Source organism: Hypomesus transpacificus, chromosome 11, assembly GCF_021917145.1.
Source record: "Hypomesus transpacificus isolate Combined female chromosome 11, fHypTra1, whole genome shotgun sequence".
NCBI lineage: Eukaryota > Metazoa > Chordata > Actinopteri > Osmeriformes > Osmeridae > Hypomesus > Hypomesus transpacificus.
Genome location: NC_061070.1, coordinates 14,377,215 through 14,397,381, shown reverse-complemented (window position 1 = coordinate 14,397,381; position 20,167 = coordinate 14,377,215). Strand labels below are relative to the sequence as shown.

The 20,167-nt window shown below is 42.8% G+C and overlaps 2 protein-coding genes across 2 annotated transcripts; both read left to right on the top strand.

The window, feature by feature from the left end:
* The first annotated feature begins 262 nt into the window (after nt 1-262).
* Nucleotides 263-15,447, top strand: mypn (myopalladin). Its single transcript, XM_047029818.1, has 22 exons — nt 263-495; nt 1,420-2,568; nt 4,764-4,939; nt 5,029-5,080; nt 5,189-5,642; nt 5,754-5,828; nt 5,969-6,110; nt 6,387-6,410; nt 6,843-6,959; nt 7,060-7,768; nt 8,447-8,528; nt 8,889-10,021; nt 10,121-10,262; nt 10,798-10,875; nt 12,018-12,239; nt 12,365-12,514; nt 12,605-12,687; nt 12,978-13,107; nt 13,190-13,397; nt 13,520-13,685; nt 13,775-13,908; nt 14,007-15,447. Exons 2-22 carry the CDS (start codon nt 1,421-1,423, stop codon nt 14,183-14,185), a joined length of 5,604 nt encoding a protein of 1,867 aa, XP_046885774.1. The 5' UTR covers nt 263-495; nt 1,420; the 3' UTR covers nt 14,186-15,447.
* Nucleotides 15,448-18,154: 2,707 nt separating this feature from the next.
* Nucleotides 18,155-18,583, top strand: atoh7 (atonal bHLH transcription factor 7). The gene has a single exon (XM_047030107.1). The coding sequence runs from the start codon at nt 18,155-18,157 to the stop codon at nt 18,581-18,583; it is 429 nt and encodes a 142-aa protein (XP_046886063.1).
* The last annotated feature ends 1,584 nt before the right edge of the window (nt 18,584-20,167 follow it).

Genomic DNA, 20,167 nt, shown 5'->3' with positions numbered 1-20,167 from the left:
TACTACACACAACATTAATTTGCACCCAGGGGAGTGTGAATGTCCTGGTGAACTGTAAGCAAGGACTCACCCTGAAGTTTATCTGCTACAGTCATTTGCTGTGTTAACATTAGTGTTCAGGAGGCTCAACGAAAGGCTTCTAATTCTAGAATGGTGGGTTTTGACAGATGACCGTAAGTGTTCCTCCGCTGGAGGAGGAATCCCTTTACAGAACGCCCCCCATGGCCAATGAGATGGCCCAGGCAACCCCAAAATAACCTGCTACCAGTGCGCTGACAAATGTTACTACTTTACGGTGACAGGTTGCCCTAGCTGCTTCACTCTGTATTTCCCTGTAAAATCCAAGGTTAACTAGAAACTAGGAAACCTGGGCAGCTGCCTGTGTCCAGATTGTCCCAGGTGGCCACCACCACAAGACCGGAATCTCCCTCTTTGAGCACAGGTGCGCTCCGAGGATTGACAGATCCGGACGGGGCCAGCTGGGTATATTTGAAGGTAAAGCACCCGCCTGTTACCTGGTTTTAATTGTGTTTTACTGGCTCGTATTAGACACAGAAACTGCCCACTGCAGCCCAGTCTCACAATGATCCATGACGAGTGGTTCATGATGTGCATATATATCCTTTCTTTTTCAACTACAGTTACAATAATTTTTGTTGGGAGGTATTGACTTTTATTAGGGATTGTCTATTTCTAATCTGGAATGGGCATTACTTCGTGTTATCTCAGTGTCAGTGTCTGCCCCAAAAAACATCAAAATATGATTGATAAAATCTTGTTGAGAACTTGGATGAGTGGGGACTACTTTTTCTTGGGTTTCTTCATGTAAACTGACTCCTTGCTAATATTAGATATGACTTGGGGGGGTAGAGAGGGTGTGGGGGGCGGGGGGGCAGAGAGGCTGTTTGCAAAGGATTAATGTACACAACAGCTGCAGCTGCAGGTCTGTGAGAAGGGCATTGCTGCTTCTCTTAATTGCGCTGATTTGAGTGTCAGTAGCATCTGGGTGCCCTATCCCATTTTTGGATTCAATAACTACCAAAAACTAGTGTCAAAAAGCTGAATTCAAGCTGGGTGTTCTGGAATAACTACACTAAAATAAACTTTTATTCGTTTTCATTACTTTAATTAACTTGATAAAATATATGTCTTGGGTTGCATTAAAGCTGTCAAAATAGAAAAAAGACAAGTCATAATAGTCAATAATAAGTCATGTTGATGTTCATTTAACTTAAATTGAGTTTTTTGTAATGTAAATGCATTATTATTTTATATGAGATCATAGGCTCATTTTTCGAAAATTAGTTTTCACGTTAGTCATTTTAATTAAACATGCTTTTCTCAATGTACAAAAGGCCATTTTATATACATATCAATAAAGTAATTACAGAATTACAGATGACTGTTTTTTCCCCACAGCATGACTGAGAACAACGTGGACCAGCCAACTTCAGTATCTCAGCTCTTAAGAGAGAACTACCTGGCGGAAGCACGAGCACACCAAAGACACAGCGAGATGAGTCGCTCTGACTCCTCCTCCTCGCGGCGCCTCGTCTATGGGCCTCTCAAATGCAAGGCTGAGGATTCAGTGGGGCATGAAGACCCCCAGCTCCCAGACCTCTCAGCCTTCCTGAGTCAGGATGAGCTGGATAAAAGTGTCAACCTGGCTCGCCAGGCCATCGGACATGAGTCCTATCAGGAGAGGGCAGAGGTCAAGTCCCTCACCGCCTCTGCCACCAACTCCGCCACCTGCTCTGCCACTTCCTCTGCCACCTCCTCCACCGCCCCTTTAACCGCTCCCCCCTCCACTCCTCTTGCTGCCCCCTACACCCCCTTTGCTGCCCCTTCCTCCACCCCCTTTACTCTCCCCTCAGTCTTGCCAACCACACAGTTAGCCCCAGAAAGAAAAGAGCATCCACTGACACAATCTACATTGTCAGCAGAGAGACAGACACAACAGCCCCCAATGCAGGACAGTATAATGAGGAATAACAAGGCCCCCAAGGAGGGCTTTCAAGACTTCAACGTGTCAGCCAGGAACACACCGTATGGCCCGGAGACACAGTCCAAAAAGGAGTTCCTCAACAAGGCTGCAGACTTCATTGAAGAGCTCTCGTCTCTCTTCAAGGCCAACAGCTCCAAGAGGATACGGCCGAGAACGTGCAAGGCCCACAGGAGCAGGCATCAGAACAAGAGCCATTCGGAAGGGGCTGTGTTCGCCCTCAACACAGAGGACAGGGAGAGACCTATTCTACCTCAAGAGATGGAGAGGCCTGCTCCTGCCTTCGGCTGCCAGCCTGAGAACCAGATGGACCCAGCTGAGTTTGACCATGCATCGCCCGGGGAGCTCACCATGCAGGACTGCAGGACTACAGAGGATCAGTATGAGTCTGGGGGGACGGAGGTGGAGGAGACCGAGAACCCTGTCCTTGCAGAGAACACCTACAGAGCAGAACCTGTCTGTGAACCGCCTTGCTTCATCCAAAAACTGAAAAGCAGGGAAGTTGCAGAAGGCATCAAGGTCCAGTTGGACTGCATCGTAAGAGGACTTCCCATGCCTGAAGTCCGGTAAGGCAAAGCAAAACAAAACAAAAAGTCTGCAAAACCACAAACTACTTGTTATAGCCAAACTATTTGGATTAGAAATGTTACATTGTACCTTCTACTCCACGGTAGCTATAATTATTCACTACAGTTTGAAATGTTACAGCTTCTCTTAGATGTGTTTGTTTTGTAAATGAGCTCAGGACACTCAGTGGTAAAAAATGTGCTTGGTTAGAACTTCACTAAGGTTTCTGGATATCAAGATGAGCCATGTGTGTGTTGTTATCATCAACCAAGATTAACTTAGATGGTTGGTTTTCATTTCAATATGGCAAATATAGCTCCGAACATCCCTGATGCTTAACAGAATACTTTATGCGTACTGAACATCCTTAACCTCAATAGGAAATAGAGTTAAACAGACACAAGAGAACCTTTTAGACTTCTAAAAAGGTAATTTTAGTTTAGTCAGATACATTCATTGTGAAAAGTTATGAGGTATTATTTCTGTTCAGGCAAATGTTGCTTTTTTCTGAGTCACTAAGAGTGCAGTCTGACAGGTGACACCAGCAAACAGCTGACACTGAATCCTGTGTATGTGTGTTCTTGGTTATGCCTGGAACATTAGATCATCCTAGTGTCTTGTCAAAGTCCTAAAGCGTAAAAATTAATTTGGATAAGAGATTCTTTAAACTGTCAAATACTACTTGAGGTGTAACTACACTTAGTCTTCATAACCCCTAATGTGACCTATTTGCTCAAAACATCAGAGGAATGTGAAAGGTTGAACAGTTGTCTGGGTTGAGAATGAATTCTTGCTTGAATAGAAAGACAAACACAGTTGGATGAGCAGAGTGGTCAGTGCGAGGCTGCTGGTCCCACTGGTAACGATTCACCGACTGACATGTTCTTGTCAGTGAAAATTTAGCGCCCTGCCATTTTTAGATGGCACTGGCACTGTGCAGAGCACTTGGGTTTGATAATGGAATTGACGACATTGTTGACGCAAACATGGACAAGTAATTCGGTAAAACCACTGATATGACGGTAAGTGTGTATTTGTGTGCAGTTTAAACTTACTTTTTACATAACTAGGACACTAATGTTCACAACAAATTGAATGGTCCTGTAATGTTTTTAGTCATATGAAACGTTTGTAATATGGTACTGAATGTAGTTCTGGAGTCATTTGAGTTGCCGTGATGTGAATTTGTGACATCAGCCTGCTTGATATCGTATCTTTGTATCACAGGGTTCAGTGTCTGTGGTGTCAGGAGATAGTATTGTACGTATTCTTAGTCTATGTTTAGTTTTGTGCGTACGTTGTTGGGACACCCAGTCACAGTGGTAGGCACCACAAGGCTTTCCTGGGGGGGCTTTCCTCAGTAGTGTTGGAGTCCAGAGACAAAATAGGTCTGACAGGTGCAGAAGACAGCGTCTGCAAACACAAGCCAATTCCTCTGCTACTCATACTTTCAAATTAGAGCCTTACACATTAGAAAATGACACGCATTGCCAGATGGAACACGGGCAGTACATTCCAGTAATGTCGCCTACATTGCACCCAGGGATCAAACTCAGACCTGCAGAGTGGCACAGCAGAGGGCCTGGTTGGGTTGAGGTCATTTTGAAAACTAGATCAGAAGACTTGGAATGAGCCCAGATATCCTGACCTATGAATATATCACTGAAAACACCTACAGTATCTGGTGTACCATGGATTACATTTGCTCACTTATTTCAAGGTCAAATAAAATATACAAAATTTAACTTTAACTGACATGATACAGTATATGTTGACGAGAGGGTAACATCCACACTATCCACATGTTTAGGGGACGTCTTTGACAGCATGATAACCTCATCCACCCAGAATAGAGTCATAGATCCAGAGAGGCTGGGAAGACACCCATGAGAACGAAAGCTTAAGTATTGATTCAGTCATAACCATTGAGTGGTTCTTATCAAACAAGTGTTCCCATTCACATCAATTATGCTCACCATAGTGCATGATTAGTGGACATTTACTGGCACTAAAGACTGGTGTGGCTTCTTTTACAGGGAAAGGCATAGCTGTTCCCCTGAACTGGGTATAGTTTTACTTACTGGCAGTCAGCCAGGGAAACAGTGAGCATACTGCAAGTCGCTCATGATCACCCAATAGAGGAAAGTGCAGTGTGAGGTGGAATTGTCAAGCATATTTGTATTGTGTTGCGCAGATGGTTTTGTGAGGGGAAGGAGCTGGAGAACAGCCCGGATATTCAGATTATCAACAACGGCGAGCTACACTCTCTGATCATTGCAGAGGCGTTTGAGGAAGACACTGGGCGTTACTCCTGCTTCGCCTCAAACTTCTACGGCACAGACTCCACCTCTGCAGAGATCTACATAGAAGGTGACCACTGTTGTGACCTTCAAGACACCTTGTTTCAAAAGTGCTGTCTTCTGTTTAGTAACAACAACAGCTTTTGTTGATGTTTGCAGGAGCCTCCTCCACAGACTCTGATGGGGAACAACGTTTTGAACATGCAGCACAGTGAATACCTTTTCTCACTATAAAATGTTATTGAAAGATAAAATTATACAGACGCATTTAGAATACTATTATAATGAAAATGTGTTTTTTTCCTCTATAAACCCAAAGACTGAAGAGCAAAACAGCCCAACTGGCCCCATTTGTACCTGTGGTGGCCAATACAGCGGTGTCTGTTGATGTGGAAGACCACCACTCAGAGAATTATGAGGAGCCTCAACATGAAGTCTCCTCAAAGCCATCTGGTCTCATGACCACATCCTCTCTACCTCTTCAGACAACAACCACTGTGATTCCTGTTCTGGAAATACCACCTGCAATACCTGATCAGGAGGGCTTTGCACGGGCAGACGCCCTGGAAGTGACAGCACCTGTCCAGGAGGTTCCGACACTGTCATCTGTAAATACAGAATCTACACTCGCACAGGACAAGCCGAGACCTTTAGCTGCTTTGGCAACGTCCATACTGCTACCTGTGCTTACTACTACAACTCTACCACTGACCCAGGTGGTCTCCACTGCACTGCCCATCCAAGTGGCTCCCACACAAACAACTCCCCCTGAGGTAATTTCTGCTCAGGATCTTTATGAAGTTCTTAGTATTTGACCAAACACATTTAAAAAATGTCTGTTATAATGTATTAGTGTAACCTTTTTGTTTTATTCCTGCATCCAGAATCAGAATTCCAACGAGATTCACCTTCAAGAATTAGACCTTAGACCTATCATGGCTGCTCCTGTATTCACAAAGGTAAACCTCCACCAAATAATCTCCAGATTGTTTACAGAGATATAATACAACAGATCATATCTGAGGAGTTACAATTATATCAAATGTATTCATAAAATCGATCTGAAAGTGAGGTTTAACCAAAAGTTTTGTACCCCCAGTCTCTGCAGGACCTGTCGTCGTTGGAGGGCCAGCTGGTGGTGCTAGAGGGCCGTGTAAAGGGGGTGCCCTCCCCCAAAGTCAGCTGGTACAGAGATGGAATTGCTCTCGAGGACTCCCCTGACTTCAGAATCTTACAGAAGAGTAAGTTTACAATGTGTTTAGGTGCCTATGAGACACTACTACCTTATTTCCATATTTTCTTTCCTTCCATTTGTGGGGGAATAAACCATAGTTAATACATGTGAATAATTATACATAGTACTTAATCCATATCTAAATGCTTAAATTGCTGATACTTAGTCATTCTTGTGGATATCTAATATTTTCCTTGTTTGACTTGCGCTACGTAAAAAATAAATATAATTTCTTATTAATATCCATGAATGTAAAAGTTATATCCTGTTTTCTTATTTTCAGAGCCTAGATCCATGGCAGAGTCAGGTAAAAATTCCATGAATTATTTCAGCATCTCTTGAACATGATTTGTGCACCTCTCAGAAAAAACAGCTCATTTGCAGTACATGTGAAAGTGCACTTTACAACAGTGCACACCCTCACTCTCCTGAGATGTTTATAGAGAGTCTGGTGTGGTCTGTCTCCTTTCTAACCCCCCTAAACATACGCCAGAGTTGTTTGTCCTGACTTTGGCCCATATAAGGCAGCTTGTCAAACGGGGTCTTAGCTAACGGCAAGATCTTGTGATTGGAAAGAACTGCTCTGTAGCGGCTCTGACGTTTAATGTTTAACTTCCTCTGAGTGTTAAAATTCCACTGTTATTATGTTTTTTAAAGGCCAGTGTCAAATGTTATCTAAAATGTCTCTCTGCTAATTGTATGATGTCAAATGTGTATATCTCATTTGCATTAATTGTAGAGGAGATATGCACTTTGGTCATTTCTGAAGTTTTCCCTGAAGATTCTGGTACATTTACTTGCACTGCAAGCAACAAGTATGGAACTGTGTCCAGTATTGCTTCACTGAGGGTAAAAGGTAATGTCCTCTAATATACACTGAAAATTATAGTATTTGTTAGACAATATTTCTCAGTATTTGTTGCAGTTTATTTATCTACCTGCCTGCACTTCCCTAGGCAATGGCAATAACAGCAATCATGTGCAAGCCAGTCAACTCACAGAGCCTTCACTATCTGAACTCCTCAAACCTCAGTCTGAGAGCTCTATGAGCATCAAGCCACACTCCAGCACCATCCGCTTGGACCCTCTCAACTCCAGTAGCCTACGCCTGGACCCTCTGAGCACCAGTACTCTGCGTCTAGACCCTCACCGCTCCAGCATGCTGCGGCAGGACCCTCTCAGCATCAGTCTCCCCAGCCTGGATCCCCTTAACCTCAGCTCCCTCCACCAAGACCTGCCAGGCTCCACGATGGTGCGTCCAGACGCCCAAAAGACTCATGAGGGGGCCTCATTTTACAAACCCTTCACAAGCCCACTGACGACCGAGTCCCAAAGCACAAGCTTTAAAAATGGTCAGGAAGATTCTAGACCTAAGGCAGCCATTGTTGGGTCACCTAAAGGGGAGGGGACAGTCAACCACCAGAATGTTAACCCCACTGTTGTGCCACTGCCAGACCCCCCAACCTCATCCTGCCTGAAGTCTGGGGTCCTGGTAAACCACAAAGAGCCTCGGTCCGGCTCCAGGGTGGGACTACGTGTTCACTTCAAACTGCCAGAGGATGAGGAGGATGAGGATAGTGACGCATCCAACAGCCAATCAAATGAAGATATGGATCAGGCATCAGCCAACAAAGAACCGCCACCAGTACTGGCCAAACCAAAGCTGTGAGTGTGACCAAAGTGTATAAAATGATGAAGTGAGCGAACAGACATCAAACTATTTGCTCTTCTACTGTTTATGTCTGTATGAGCAAAGGTTGTCTTGGTCTTGTGGTTCTTATTTTGAAATACGGTAGGTAGGGTTTGGTCGGTTGTTTTTAGAAAAGTAAACACTGAATGTGGGAGGAAACTTCTTGAGAATTTGTTAGAGCAGCTATACTCTGAATCACTGGTGGAGCAGCTATAGTTTGAATACTACTGAACACATCTCGGCTTGGCTATGTGGAGTTTTCAACTGCATAAAAGAATAGATGGGACATATTATATGTAATTGCAGTGTTACGATTTTGTGTAGATATTTCAATATCTACATAACTTTCAATATTTGAAAGTTTGGTGCAACAGTTACTATCGGACATTTTGCATGGCATGCAAGTGGTAAGTAATGTAATTCAAACTGGATTTGCAGCATGTTTATCAGTACGGTACTGTTGTGGAAAGACAAATCAAATAATGTTGCGTTTTAGTGTTGCCTACTGGTATCCCATAAATGGGCAGGAAATTGTTGTGTGCTTTTCAACTGTGTGAAGATCACACTGAATGTAAAACGTTGTGTTCAGCCTGCAATGTTCATTTACATATCTGATACCTTTGTTTTCCATCCTTATTTTGACCATTACTCAGGGACCCGGTCCAACTCCAGCTCCTCCACGATCAGGTCCTGATGGAACAGCAACAGGAGGGTGAACCCTCAAACCAGAAGGAGGCCTCAAACTGGCAAGCAAAGGCACACCACCACCACCACCCCCACCAATCAAAGTCACAGGTTCAGCCTCTGCCCCAAGCAGAACCCCAGTCTCAGATCCAGGTCAATTTGCCATCCCAGCCCCGGCCTCAGCCCCTGGTCCAACCTCAGCCCCTTGTCCAGCCCCTGCCCCAGTCCCAGCCTCAGTTCCAGCCTCAACCTCAGCCCCAGCCCCAGTTCCAGCCTCAGCCCCAGCCCCAGCCCCAGCCCCAGTTCCAGCCTCAGCCCCAGCCCCAGCCCCAGCCCCAGCCCCAGCCTCAGCCCCAGCCCCAGCCCCAGCCACAGCCCCAGTTCCAGGCCCAATTCCAGCCCCAGTTCCAGCCTCAGTCTCAGCCCCAGCCCCAGCCCCAGCCTCAGCCCACAACGCAGTTCCAGCCCCAACCCCAGTTCCAGCCTCAGTCCCCATTTCAGCCTAAGTCCCAGTCTGAACCAAGCCTATATCCCCCACCCATTCCCACATTCATGCAGACATCTAATGCACCTGTATTTACCACAGCCCCCACATCTTCACTGACCTCCATTCCTGTGACCAGACTACACACCACCATTGCACCGCTAGTGAGCACTATGCCTGCACCACTGCAAAGCATCACATTTGCACCTCACTTGAACTCCGCCACTACTCCACCTAAGAGCACCCTGCCATCCCCTCCCCTTCTGAAAACAGCTCCTCTCATTACGTCACCTCCCCCTGCCCCTCAACTGACAACAACTCCTGCACACTACATGAATACAACACACACACACCCCTTCAGTGTAGCAGCTGTTACCCAGATGAACACAATTCACGCATCTCATCTGAATCTAGCCCCTTCATCCCTGCCTAGGACCCTACCCACCACCCCCCAGTTTAGCTCCCCCTCCACCCCACATCTGAGCACAGCCCCCGCAGCATCACTCAGCTCCATCCCTGCTTCTTTTAACAAAGTCCCCACGTCCCTTCAGGATACCTCCCCCTATCCCATGCTGAGAAGCACCCATGCTTCCCTAATGAACTTGGCCCCCACATCCCAGAGCTTCAACTACGCTAGGCCAAAGGAGTTCATCGCTGCCCAGAGCCTCTCTCCAGTCAGGAGTCCCTCTCCGACAGAGTCCCCTGTTCCCCTGCTCAATGAGCTTGCCGCTGAGCTCCTATCCTCCACAGCCAAGTCCCCCACCTCCACTCCCTTCTCCCCCCCGCCCAGGGTCTTCCCCACCAGGGTGCTGAAGTCCCCCACCAGCCCCACCAGCCCCCTCAGCTTCATGTCCTCTCCCACCCTGGTACCCGCAGCCTTCCTCAACTCTGTATTTGCTCTACGGTCACAGTCGCCCCCCCAGGCCTCTTCCCCCACCTCCAGCAGCTCCACCCCAAGCCCAATTCAGAACCCCGTAGCCTTCCTCAGCTCCGTCTTGCCCTCTCTGCACACTTCACAACCCACCAACTCCATGGGCCTGCCCAGAAGCGCTCCAGCAGGGTAAGTCATCTTACCCTTTAGCCAATCATCAACCGAGTATTTCCTAAAATGTCACAATGTCATATTGGTTGATTGTATGTACAAACTTGTTGTCCACAGGCCTCCTCAAGGCATACTGAAGAGGATGCCCAGGACTCGTTTATTGTCAGACGATGACATTCGAGACAGCAGAGAGTCCCTCTTTCAAGATATAGAGAAAAAGCTTTGGTTCAAAGATGACGCCACGCGTTTTTTACAACAGGTAGTGAAGATCTCTGGAACAGTACAGTTATTCAAGCACATCGTATCTCTAGAATGGTTGTGATCTTGCAATATGCATCTAGGTATTGCATACATTGCGGATGTGGCTTGGAGTGTGACCAATGAATGAACAAAACAAGTGTTTGAATTGTAAAAGGCATCAAGGAGAAACAGCATGATTTATACCCTGTTTTATTATTTAGTTTTCTTAAACAAGGACTATTTTCAGTTTGATTCAGAAATCTCAGTGAAACTGAGAAAATCGTGAGGTAATATCTGGATTAGCTAACCTAAACCCAACAATAGCAGAGTGTAGGCAATCACTCCTCTCCAGATCATTCATTTCCCATAATCATTCATCACCTGTGTGTCCCTGTAACTTCATGCATTTCAATCACACATCACTCATTAGTGGTACCTAGTCACTAATAAGTGATCATGTGTGAGTGTGATCTGTATGCATCACAGTGTTCATCTGCGCGTGCGTGTATGTGTGTCTACATTGGTGTTCATCATTCATCCCTATCCTCTCATAGAAGCCGACTAATGAGGGGAAAACAGCAAGCAGACCCCTTGGACCAAACATTCCCGCTACTGTCTTTAACTATGATGAGGTACAATGACCTACTCTCCCTCACTAGCATTGCTTTGCTTAACAAGCAGTCCTAAAGTATGGATACTCGACTTTCAGTTGATATATGGTTAATCATTCTAATCGCACATTTAACCTTTTGTCAATAAATCGCATGTAGTAGTAAAAAAATATATATAAATAGAGTAAGTATATTGTTAGTGTATCAGAAACAATTCATACATTTAGTTATTATATACATCGAAGACATTTCAGCAGATTATCTCATTTGAAGTCATATCCAGTTTACCAGGCCACCTGCTGATTTCCCGTTTACTACATTAGAAGCCAATCATACTCCCTGTTCATTTAATTTTTCATAATGCCCCTACATTTAGAAACACCTCAATATCTTCATGTATTTCTGTACTTAAATTGAAATCAACCCAAGTGCTTAAGAACAATAGTACTTCTTATTAGGAGTCTTCACTGTAAATAGGAACCTGTAATGTGTAAATGTCCCAAACAATTTTCAATAGTTTGGTGTTTCCTTGCGTTATAAAAAACTGTCCAATGCTCACACAATTGGGTTTGAGTTTGTAAGTCTTTAGTTCTATGGAATCCAATTCTGGCAAATATTTTAATTTTTAAATGTCCTCTCTGTTAACTGTTCCATCCCTCCAAGAATGATAGTAGGAATGCTGCTGCATGGCTATTGTGAAGGTTTAAAGCGACAATCTGTAAAAATGTCCAGTCGACATTGACCATTTGGGCTATTACAGAGCCAACAGGCTGTGGCTTTAACACTAATAGGTGTTTTCCTAGACTGATAATGACTCTCCCTACAGTCTAACAAACACTATATGAGTATTTGGTTCTAGGATCAGTTCAGTGAAAACAGTCCCAAAAAGTTATTTTTACGATGTGATGGTGTCCTGGTGATTCTTGTTCAGACCTCATTATCAATTGAAATGTTATTTTTTGACACAGTGAATTTAAGATTTCACAGTGTTACAATATTTTTTGTCAAATACATATCTGCAATTATTGATTGGGGATCCTTTAAACCAAATCTGAAATCATTCATGTGATTTCCATTCATGCATGTATCTCTTAGTTATCTCAACTAACAATATCAGCGTGACCATGAATATTATGTTGACAGCATGGACTTCCTCGTTCTAGGAGTACAAAGTGTCCAACTTTGAGCATAGACTGATGAGTGAGATAGAGTTCCGTCTGGAGCGTACACCAGTGGAGGAGTCAGACGACGAGGTGCAACACGATGAGATCCCCACAGGGAAGTGCATCGCCCCCATATTTGACAAGAAGCTGAAGAACTTTAGGGCCATGGAGGGTGTCCCAGTCACGTTCTCATGTAAAGTCGTTGGCATCCCCGTACCTAAGGTGAGGGAGTAATACATCACAGAGTAGCACTGCGAATAGTAGGCAATATTTTATATAGATTTTACAAATGACAGCCAGTAATGTTAAACACAGTTTTACTCTTGTTCCTCATCTGTCTGTTCAAGGTTTATTGGTTCAAGGATGGAAAGCAGATCCTGAGTAAAAATGATCACTTTAAGAAGATCAGAGAGGGGGATGGAACCTGTGCCCTCCACATAGCGACCACCATCAATGATGACGACGGCAACTACACTGTCATGGCAGCTAACCCCCAGGTATAGCACATGTACGACTCATGCTCAGCAAGCCACCTGTTTCACTTGGATCCCAAAGCTTATTCTGGCATACTGTTTAAAACCCACCAGGGACGAATCAGCTGTTCCGGTCACTTGATCGTCCAAACCGGTCCCGTACGAAACCGTCTGACACCCATGATTCACTCTCAGAGGTGAGCAGGACTGAGTGTGCAGTGTGATCAGCAGAGGTAAGAATGATCCCTCTGCACCATGAAGAGACAGCATTTCTGCAGCTCCTACTGTGTTACTAATAATGGCTGCACCAACAACAGGATTTATTTTTAATGAGCTATACATCATCTAAGATAGAAACGTGAACAAATGCATTTTGCGTTTCTCATGAGAGAACCACACCAGAAATTACACCTACTGTAGCTTGTGTGCTTGTACGGAACTGTAACATGCGTAACATGTTCTTCTCGTTCTTCTCTCATGGCTACAGAGTACGGGCCCGTGTACAGGAAGTGGAGGAGGGTGAGCAAACCCAGGAACGCTTTTTCCGACCTCACTTCCTGCAGGCTCCAGGAGATATGCTGGCCCATGAGGGCAAGCTGTGTAGGTTAGACTGTAAGGTAGGTAACATAACAGACATTATTAATTGAAAGAAGATAATCAGGAAGTGCTGTTGAAATCCTTTTTTATTTTATTTTTTAGGTGAGTGGCCTTCCAAACCCAGAGCTGATGTGGTTGATTAACGGAAGGCCCATCTATCCAGACTTCTGCCACCGTATGCTGGTGAGGGAGAACGGTGTTCATTCACTGGTCATGGACCCCCTGACACAGAATGACGCAGGGACATACACCTGCATCGCCAGCAACAAAGCGGGACAGAGCTCGTTCTGTCTGGAGCTAAAGGTTGTTGGTATGTTGTCCATGTAAAGGGTTAAGGGTTTTGATTCTATTTCATCATGAAGACCTTTCAAAATGGCATAAAAAGTACACGGTAGTTTGGTCTAAAGTGCTGTTGTTCCCTTTTTCCTTCAGAAAAAGAAATGAAGCAACCACCCCAGTTTGTTGAGAAGCTCCAGAACACTGGTATCCCCGAGGGAACTCCGGTCAGACTGGAGTGCAGGGTGGTGGGCCTGCCCCCTCCTGTCATCTTCTGGAAGAAGGACAATGACAGCATCCCTTGCACAAAGGACAGAGTCAAGTCAGTTACTTACTGCTATTATACCCAGTATAGTCACTATAGGACAAATGATAACTTTGGTGTTTTGACATTGTTTTGTCTCATTTCAGCATGCATCAGGATGCCACTGGTTATGTTTGCCTTTTAATTCAACCAACCAGGAAAGAGGATGCTGGTTGGTACACGGTGTCAGCTAAAAACGAGGCTGGTATCGTATCATGCACAGCTAGGCTAGACATCTATGGTAAGTTTTATGTACGTATCCCCTCCCTCATCCCATGTTCTTGCTGCAAAGTATTGAGATGAAACAAGTTCACTCAAATTGCTTTTTCAAATCTGTAGCCCAGTGGCACCAGCAGGTCCCAGTGCTCATGAAGAAGTCTCAGCGCCCTGGAAGCCGCTATGCTGTTCTGACAGGTCAAGGCCTGGACATCAGGTCTGCCTTCCCCACCACAGACAACAGCCCTATTCTGTTCTCCAGCTCCCCTGTGGAGGCCACACTGGAGAGTGAGGAGCTGTAATCCGGACAGGAGACATCTTAGTTCAACCATACATCCAAAGACACCACACACACTATCCCCACCAGCACTGGCTCCATAAGTCTAAACCACAATCATCTGTAGCCTGCTCACCCAGTATGTACGGTAGCATGAGCTGTTATCTTCTACATCTGGAATTATGTAACTATACATCATATATCTGGGGAGGTGAGGTGAGGGGAAATACAAAGAGAGGATTACCATATGAGAAGAATGTCCCGTGATTTGTGTGGTTGTCAGATGTGATATATTGACATTAGAATAACAGAGAATTTTTGTTTCACCGAATCAAGAATCGTATTTGTTAAACTGTCAACCTAATGGTGTGGCCATTCCTACTGAACTGCATCATTTGTACTGTCTTATACACACTGTCCCACAAAGCAAGATCAATGTGCAAAGTCTTAGTTCATGAGTCACCTCTGGAGTTTTGAATAATAGATAGTTCAGGTTTTCTACTTCCTTGTAGCATCATCGTGAGATTATAGATTAACAATGAGTACAGACTTTCATTAAGCACTTCAACCTGTTTTTATGGCATAGTTTTAAATACATAGTTTTACTATTTATATGGGTTTCACACCACTTATTTTTACTGTAAACTTAGAGTATATTAAATTACATTGTATTGAAGTTAGTATTATGTAGTAGAATGAAAAATTTGTGGGCTGATTCACCAATTTTATGTTTGCTAAAGAGTAGATTGTGAAAATATATTACAATAATTTGAATTGAACTTTAATTTGAGTATACTATATCTAGATTCCCTTTTATATTCAATTCAAGAAACATTATTTTTAAAACGTCACACACCTTTACACCCCATTGTTTATGCATGCTTAAGTAAATGAAAACAAGCCCACTGAAGAAAGGCTTTGTTACTTCTCACTGCCATACAAGCACAAAGTTCTGGTCATAGTAGTTCTCCTTACTGCACATCTAGAGTCTCATTCAAGGTTTTGCATTTTAAACATTCAAACACAAACATAATGTTTACTTTACAGAGTTGAGTTTTTAAAGTGAGGAACTTTGGCTCCTCTGTTATGTCTTTACGGTAATATCGTTTTATTTTGAAAGATATAATTGTGTGTTACAATTTGTCTACTGATTTGGTATTTTTTGTTTGGCTAACAACTAACAAATGATAAGTTAAATGTTTAAAAGCTTCTGTTCAAATAAGATAAAGTTGCACCATGTAAAATAGTTATGATATGTAAAATATATATAAAATGAGAATAAAGTTGTATTTATTAAAACAATTCAGCTTTGCAGAATTACAGTGTTACTTTGTCCTTTGAAATTGTACATGGATTATTTATTTAGTCTTTTCAAGATACACAACAATTACAAAATGTTGACTGTCCAATTAAGAACTGCAAAGTTCAAACAGGCATGAAATCACATTCACCTTACTTGACCTATTTACACTGCTAAGCCTCATTTCACCAGCTGCTACTTGTTGTTAGATGAACGTGTTGCAGACTGATAGATTTGTATTTGATTGTAAGAAGGTTTAAGACATATTTGAACATTTTAGAAATATATCCAATCATAATATCATAATGAAGGTCCAGAGTTTATGTTTATAAGAGTAGTAGGTAATGTAGGAGGCCCAGCGTTATTCTCTGGGAGGTTTTTATGACTTAGACCCTTAGGTCTCTGCCCCATTTTCTGCACCATGATGCATGAAGTGTGATTAGCCAGAAGTGATCGGTTTCCATTTAGTGTAGGATAGAAAACTCTTCAAGGTGAATGTAATGTAATATTTGAGTCAAGCCCCAAACTTGACAGTCACAGATCATCATTTGAAAATGCACCCCACTAAAAGGGTAGAATGACATTCACTCAAACCTAGACAAATCATCCAAACAGTACGTTTTACACTTTCCCCTTTTGTATACCATACGTTTCATTCCTAATCTCTTAACAGATCTATCATCCATCAGGACATTGTATGATACTTGACACCATCAGAGTAGAAGGGTCACTGCTTTAGCATGACATATGGCTTTTAGCAGAGAGGGTTGCCTCACCACCAGACAAGCCAATCATTTGTGTCAGTGGAAAAGCAAGGCTGGAGGATGTGGTAGGTCCACAGACACCGCAGCAGCTGGCCACCTACGCCAATCTGTAATCAATGAACCAAACTGGTAGATGGGATTATATGCCTAATTGCACAGCAAATCAGACCATCTCAAAATGACCAGACAGCTCCAGCTTGTGTCCATGACCCAATATTGAGGCCAGGCATTATCTTGAGCATCTAGTAGTGATGAATGATTTATGTGCTGTAGGCTATTACGTACTTAATACTTTGCGATGACATTTGTGGAATAAAATTCACAAAATCGTTGCATAGAGTTTGATCATATTACTCCAGGAATTGAATGCTGCAATGAGACCCATAACTAATACAAGTCAATAAAGTGTTGTAGAATGTGATAAGATTGTTGACACAAAACTACAAATATATTTTTAAAACATCGGGAGAGAACTATTAGATGAGTGCATTGGAAGATGTTTACATGTTAGTTGCATGTCAGGGTCTATGTGAAGTTGTGGATCATTTGGAGAGAGGAAAGAGGGGGGCGATAAAACTGGGTGGAAGGAGGGGGGATGGGTTATTGACCTGCTCTGATTGGGCCCCCCTGATTACTGAATTCACTGGTACCAGATGGAAAGGACAGACAGTCAAACAAATTATTCTGTCTGTCTCATTTCCTCGGACCACTAGACAGATCAATTATTTATTTCACATGTGGTCACCAGTATGTTTGGTACATTAATGTGTACCACATACTGTGTAACCAGAACAGATAACCGCTGAGAAGAAAATAGAGCCACCTCTTGTATCCCAATATCTATCATAATTTTGATGGATCTCATCCTGCTTTTAAATAAAATTGAGAATTGTGTCGACCTCATGTTTTGCATGAGATTATAAAATATTCCATGTGTCTACCATATTGAGCTCAACATCTCAGATTAAAAAAACAATAATCCAAGATAATGAAAGGAGTCCCCAGCAGGCTGATGTTCTCTTCAAGTCCCTGGGGTTATGAGCCGCACTTACACTTATGTTCCCTCAGGCTAATCTCAGATTATCATAATTAGCAGATGAGAAGATATTAAAAGAGCCAGTGGATTATGGTAAAACTTTCCATCACAAATGTGTGGCTGAGGACCTGCTTGGCATATGCCTACTCTGGTCCACAATCCACAACTTTTTCCATAACCTGCTGTCCAAATACAAGATAATTAGTCATTAAGACACAGAATTAAGCAATGGCGTTTGTGATGAGGACCTGTCATGATATCAAATTAATAACTAATAAATAAATATATTACTTATGCTATTTAAAACATTGTGTTTTTAAATATTGTGTTACATAGTGTGATTCAGAAATGTCCTCTTGTTTAGTTATTTAAGTTTCAAGCATTATCATCAACAAACTGCCTTAGACAGATGGTACAATTTCTGTGTTTGCAACACATGGTTCTCAGTGAAGCCAGGGCTAGATAGACCAGCCAAAGTTAATTGGAATTTCATTAAGGGTTGTTTGCATGTGTGTGTATAGAGGGAGAGTATGTGTGTATGTTTGTGTGTCAGCATGGGTGTATTCTCCAGCAAGCAACATTGAAGAGGGGGGCTTGGGGGAGGAGATATACTCCACCTGCCACCACCTGTTCATCTCCTTGTTCCTATAAAAGACGACTCCTCAGTCTCCCCAGGAGCAGAGACACTGTAGCCTCTCCATCTTAACAGAACAACTACACCTGGATTTACCATCAATTTGTTTATTAAAATTCCGCTCCAAGGACAAGGAGTTTGAAGAACAGAAAGTAGCTTTTGGTAATTCTGAAAATATCGCACTCGATTGAAGCACTTTCTTATGTAGTTTGAAAGAAAACAACTGTGAAAAGAAAACATTGGAATTGTGACTCAAAAGTATGATGTCCTGTCAGCAAAGTTGTTCTGACTCTGGATCTGGATCTGAGTCTGATGTCAAGAGTCCAGAAAAGTACGAGAGCACCACAAGGAGAAGGATGGCAGCCAACGCCCGTGAGAGAAAGAGGATGCAGGGCTTGAACACAGCCTTCGATCGGCTCCGTAAAGTGGTCCCTCAATGGGGTGAGGACAAGAAACTATCCAAGTATGAGACGCTGCAGATGGCCCTCAGCTATATCATGGCCCTCAATCGGATCCTGACGGATGCGAGCAGGCACACTGCCCCCCACAGGCAGTGGCTGGATCTCCAGTTTGACTGCGTCCAGCCTGAGAACTATCCTTGCCTTATGAGGTACAGCTCTCCAGATGAACATGAATATATGCACTCTTCATTTCCCTACCAGTGTGATGGCCTCCAAGTGCCATCCTGAACTGGGTGGATGAATTGGAAAATAAATATGTCAAGCTGTTTGAGGTGAATGACCATGTATGCTTGTTAATGATACAGGCTTTGCTCCAATATTGGGGTTAGTAAATACATCTGTATTGATTTTATTTATAGATATATTTTCTGTAAACTTTTAGTTGTTTTTTACTTTTTGAAAAAACAGTTGGATTTTGTCTTACTTTTAAACTTTCAAAGTTTGTGTCAACTTGTATACATAATTTCTTGTGCTCATTATTGAAACTTTGTGTATATATTCCATAATTGTATGAACCCTTCCAATCAGGCCTTTAAAAGATGCGGTGCAATTTAAGATTGATGGCAAGTCATTGTTTTCACAATGGATTTGAAAAATTGTTAGATTGTTGTTATTTTTTTATCTATTGTTCAACTAGGAAAAACATATTGTCAACGAGTATTCAATATTCATTTGTATAGTTTGAAATACCTAAGCATGAAAATAATAATTTTTGTACAGTGAACTAAATAAAACTCTATTTTGTTCAGTATAGTTTTAGAACTGAAATAAACATAATTTTTTTATGAAAAAACAAAAAACGTTTGTGCTTGTTTATCAACTCCAACATCTCACACATACAGCAAGTGTGGATTGTTCCAATGCATACAAGATATAACATCATAAATTGTGTGAGGACATCCTTCCAGAATCCCCCAAAGGGTAAACGTCAATGATTCAAGTTTTCGATTCAATAAATGGGCTCCTTGAAAAAACTGTAACCATGGGCATGGTTGTCACCCAAAGGGTGATCTAGGAAAAATAGAGGTGTACTGCTTGTCTTTTGTTTTGATGTGTCATATTCTTAGTGAGCGTGATGCCAGGTCAAATCTGTTGCTCTGTCTTTTCCTGCACCCTGATGGGTGTGCTTCCCTTTTGTCCTAAGCTCCTGTGTTCTGAGATAAGAAGGCATTACGTCAACTGTCAACCAAAATATATGGACCCAAGTGGTGCACTAAATGAGAAAGCTGCTGGCACTAATTTATGGAACACAGGATTGAATTGGACACAGAAAACCTTTTCTTAACATAATGTTGTATCATTTTGATATTATCACTACTACTACTGCTATCTGACCACATTTAAATTTGGGCTGTATGATACTTCTGATGTCATGTAACCCTGCATTAGGTCATAAAACAATCTGACAGTACATTACAGCAACAACAAGAAGCTATAATGCCACATCAACATCGAATACTGACGTGTGGACAAGTGTTTGTTGCAAATTAGAAAAGGTTGCCATTGTGGCACAAGCTGCAGTTAATTAAAACAAAAAGTATTTGTTCCAGACCCTGCCAATGCTTCAGTGAAGAAGGAGGAATTATACTCTATTGTTGAGCAGGGGGTGTACATAATATCTCTGTTCAGAGGAACTGAAGCGTGAATTTCCATAGCTGGACAAGATGCATCTGGGATAAGACATCTCCATCAAAGCGACAATCTACAACAAACCTCCTCGCTACTCTACCTTTTGCACTTTTGCATATTTTGTGTTTTAGTGAGGCACTTGTTTTGTATAGTACAGTCAATAGTCCCCAAAATGGGTTGTTT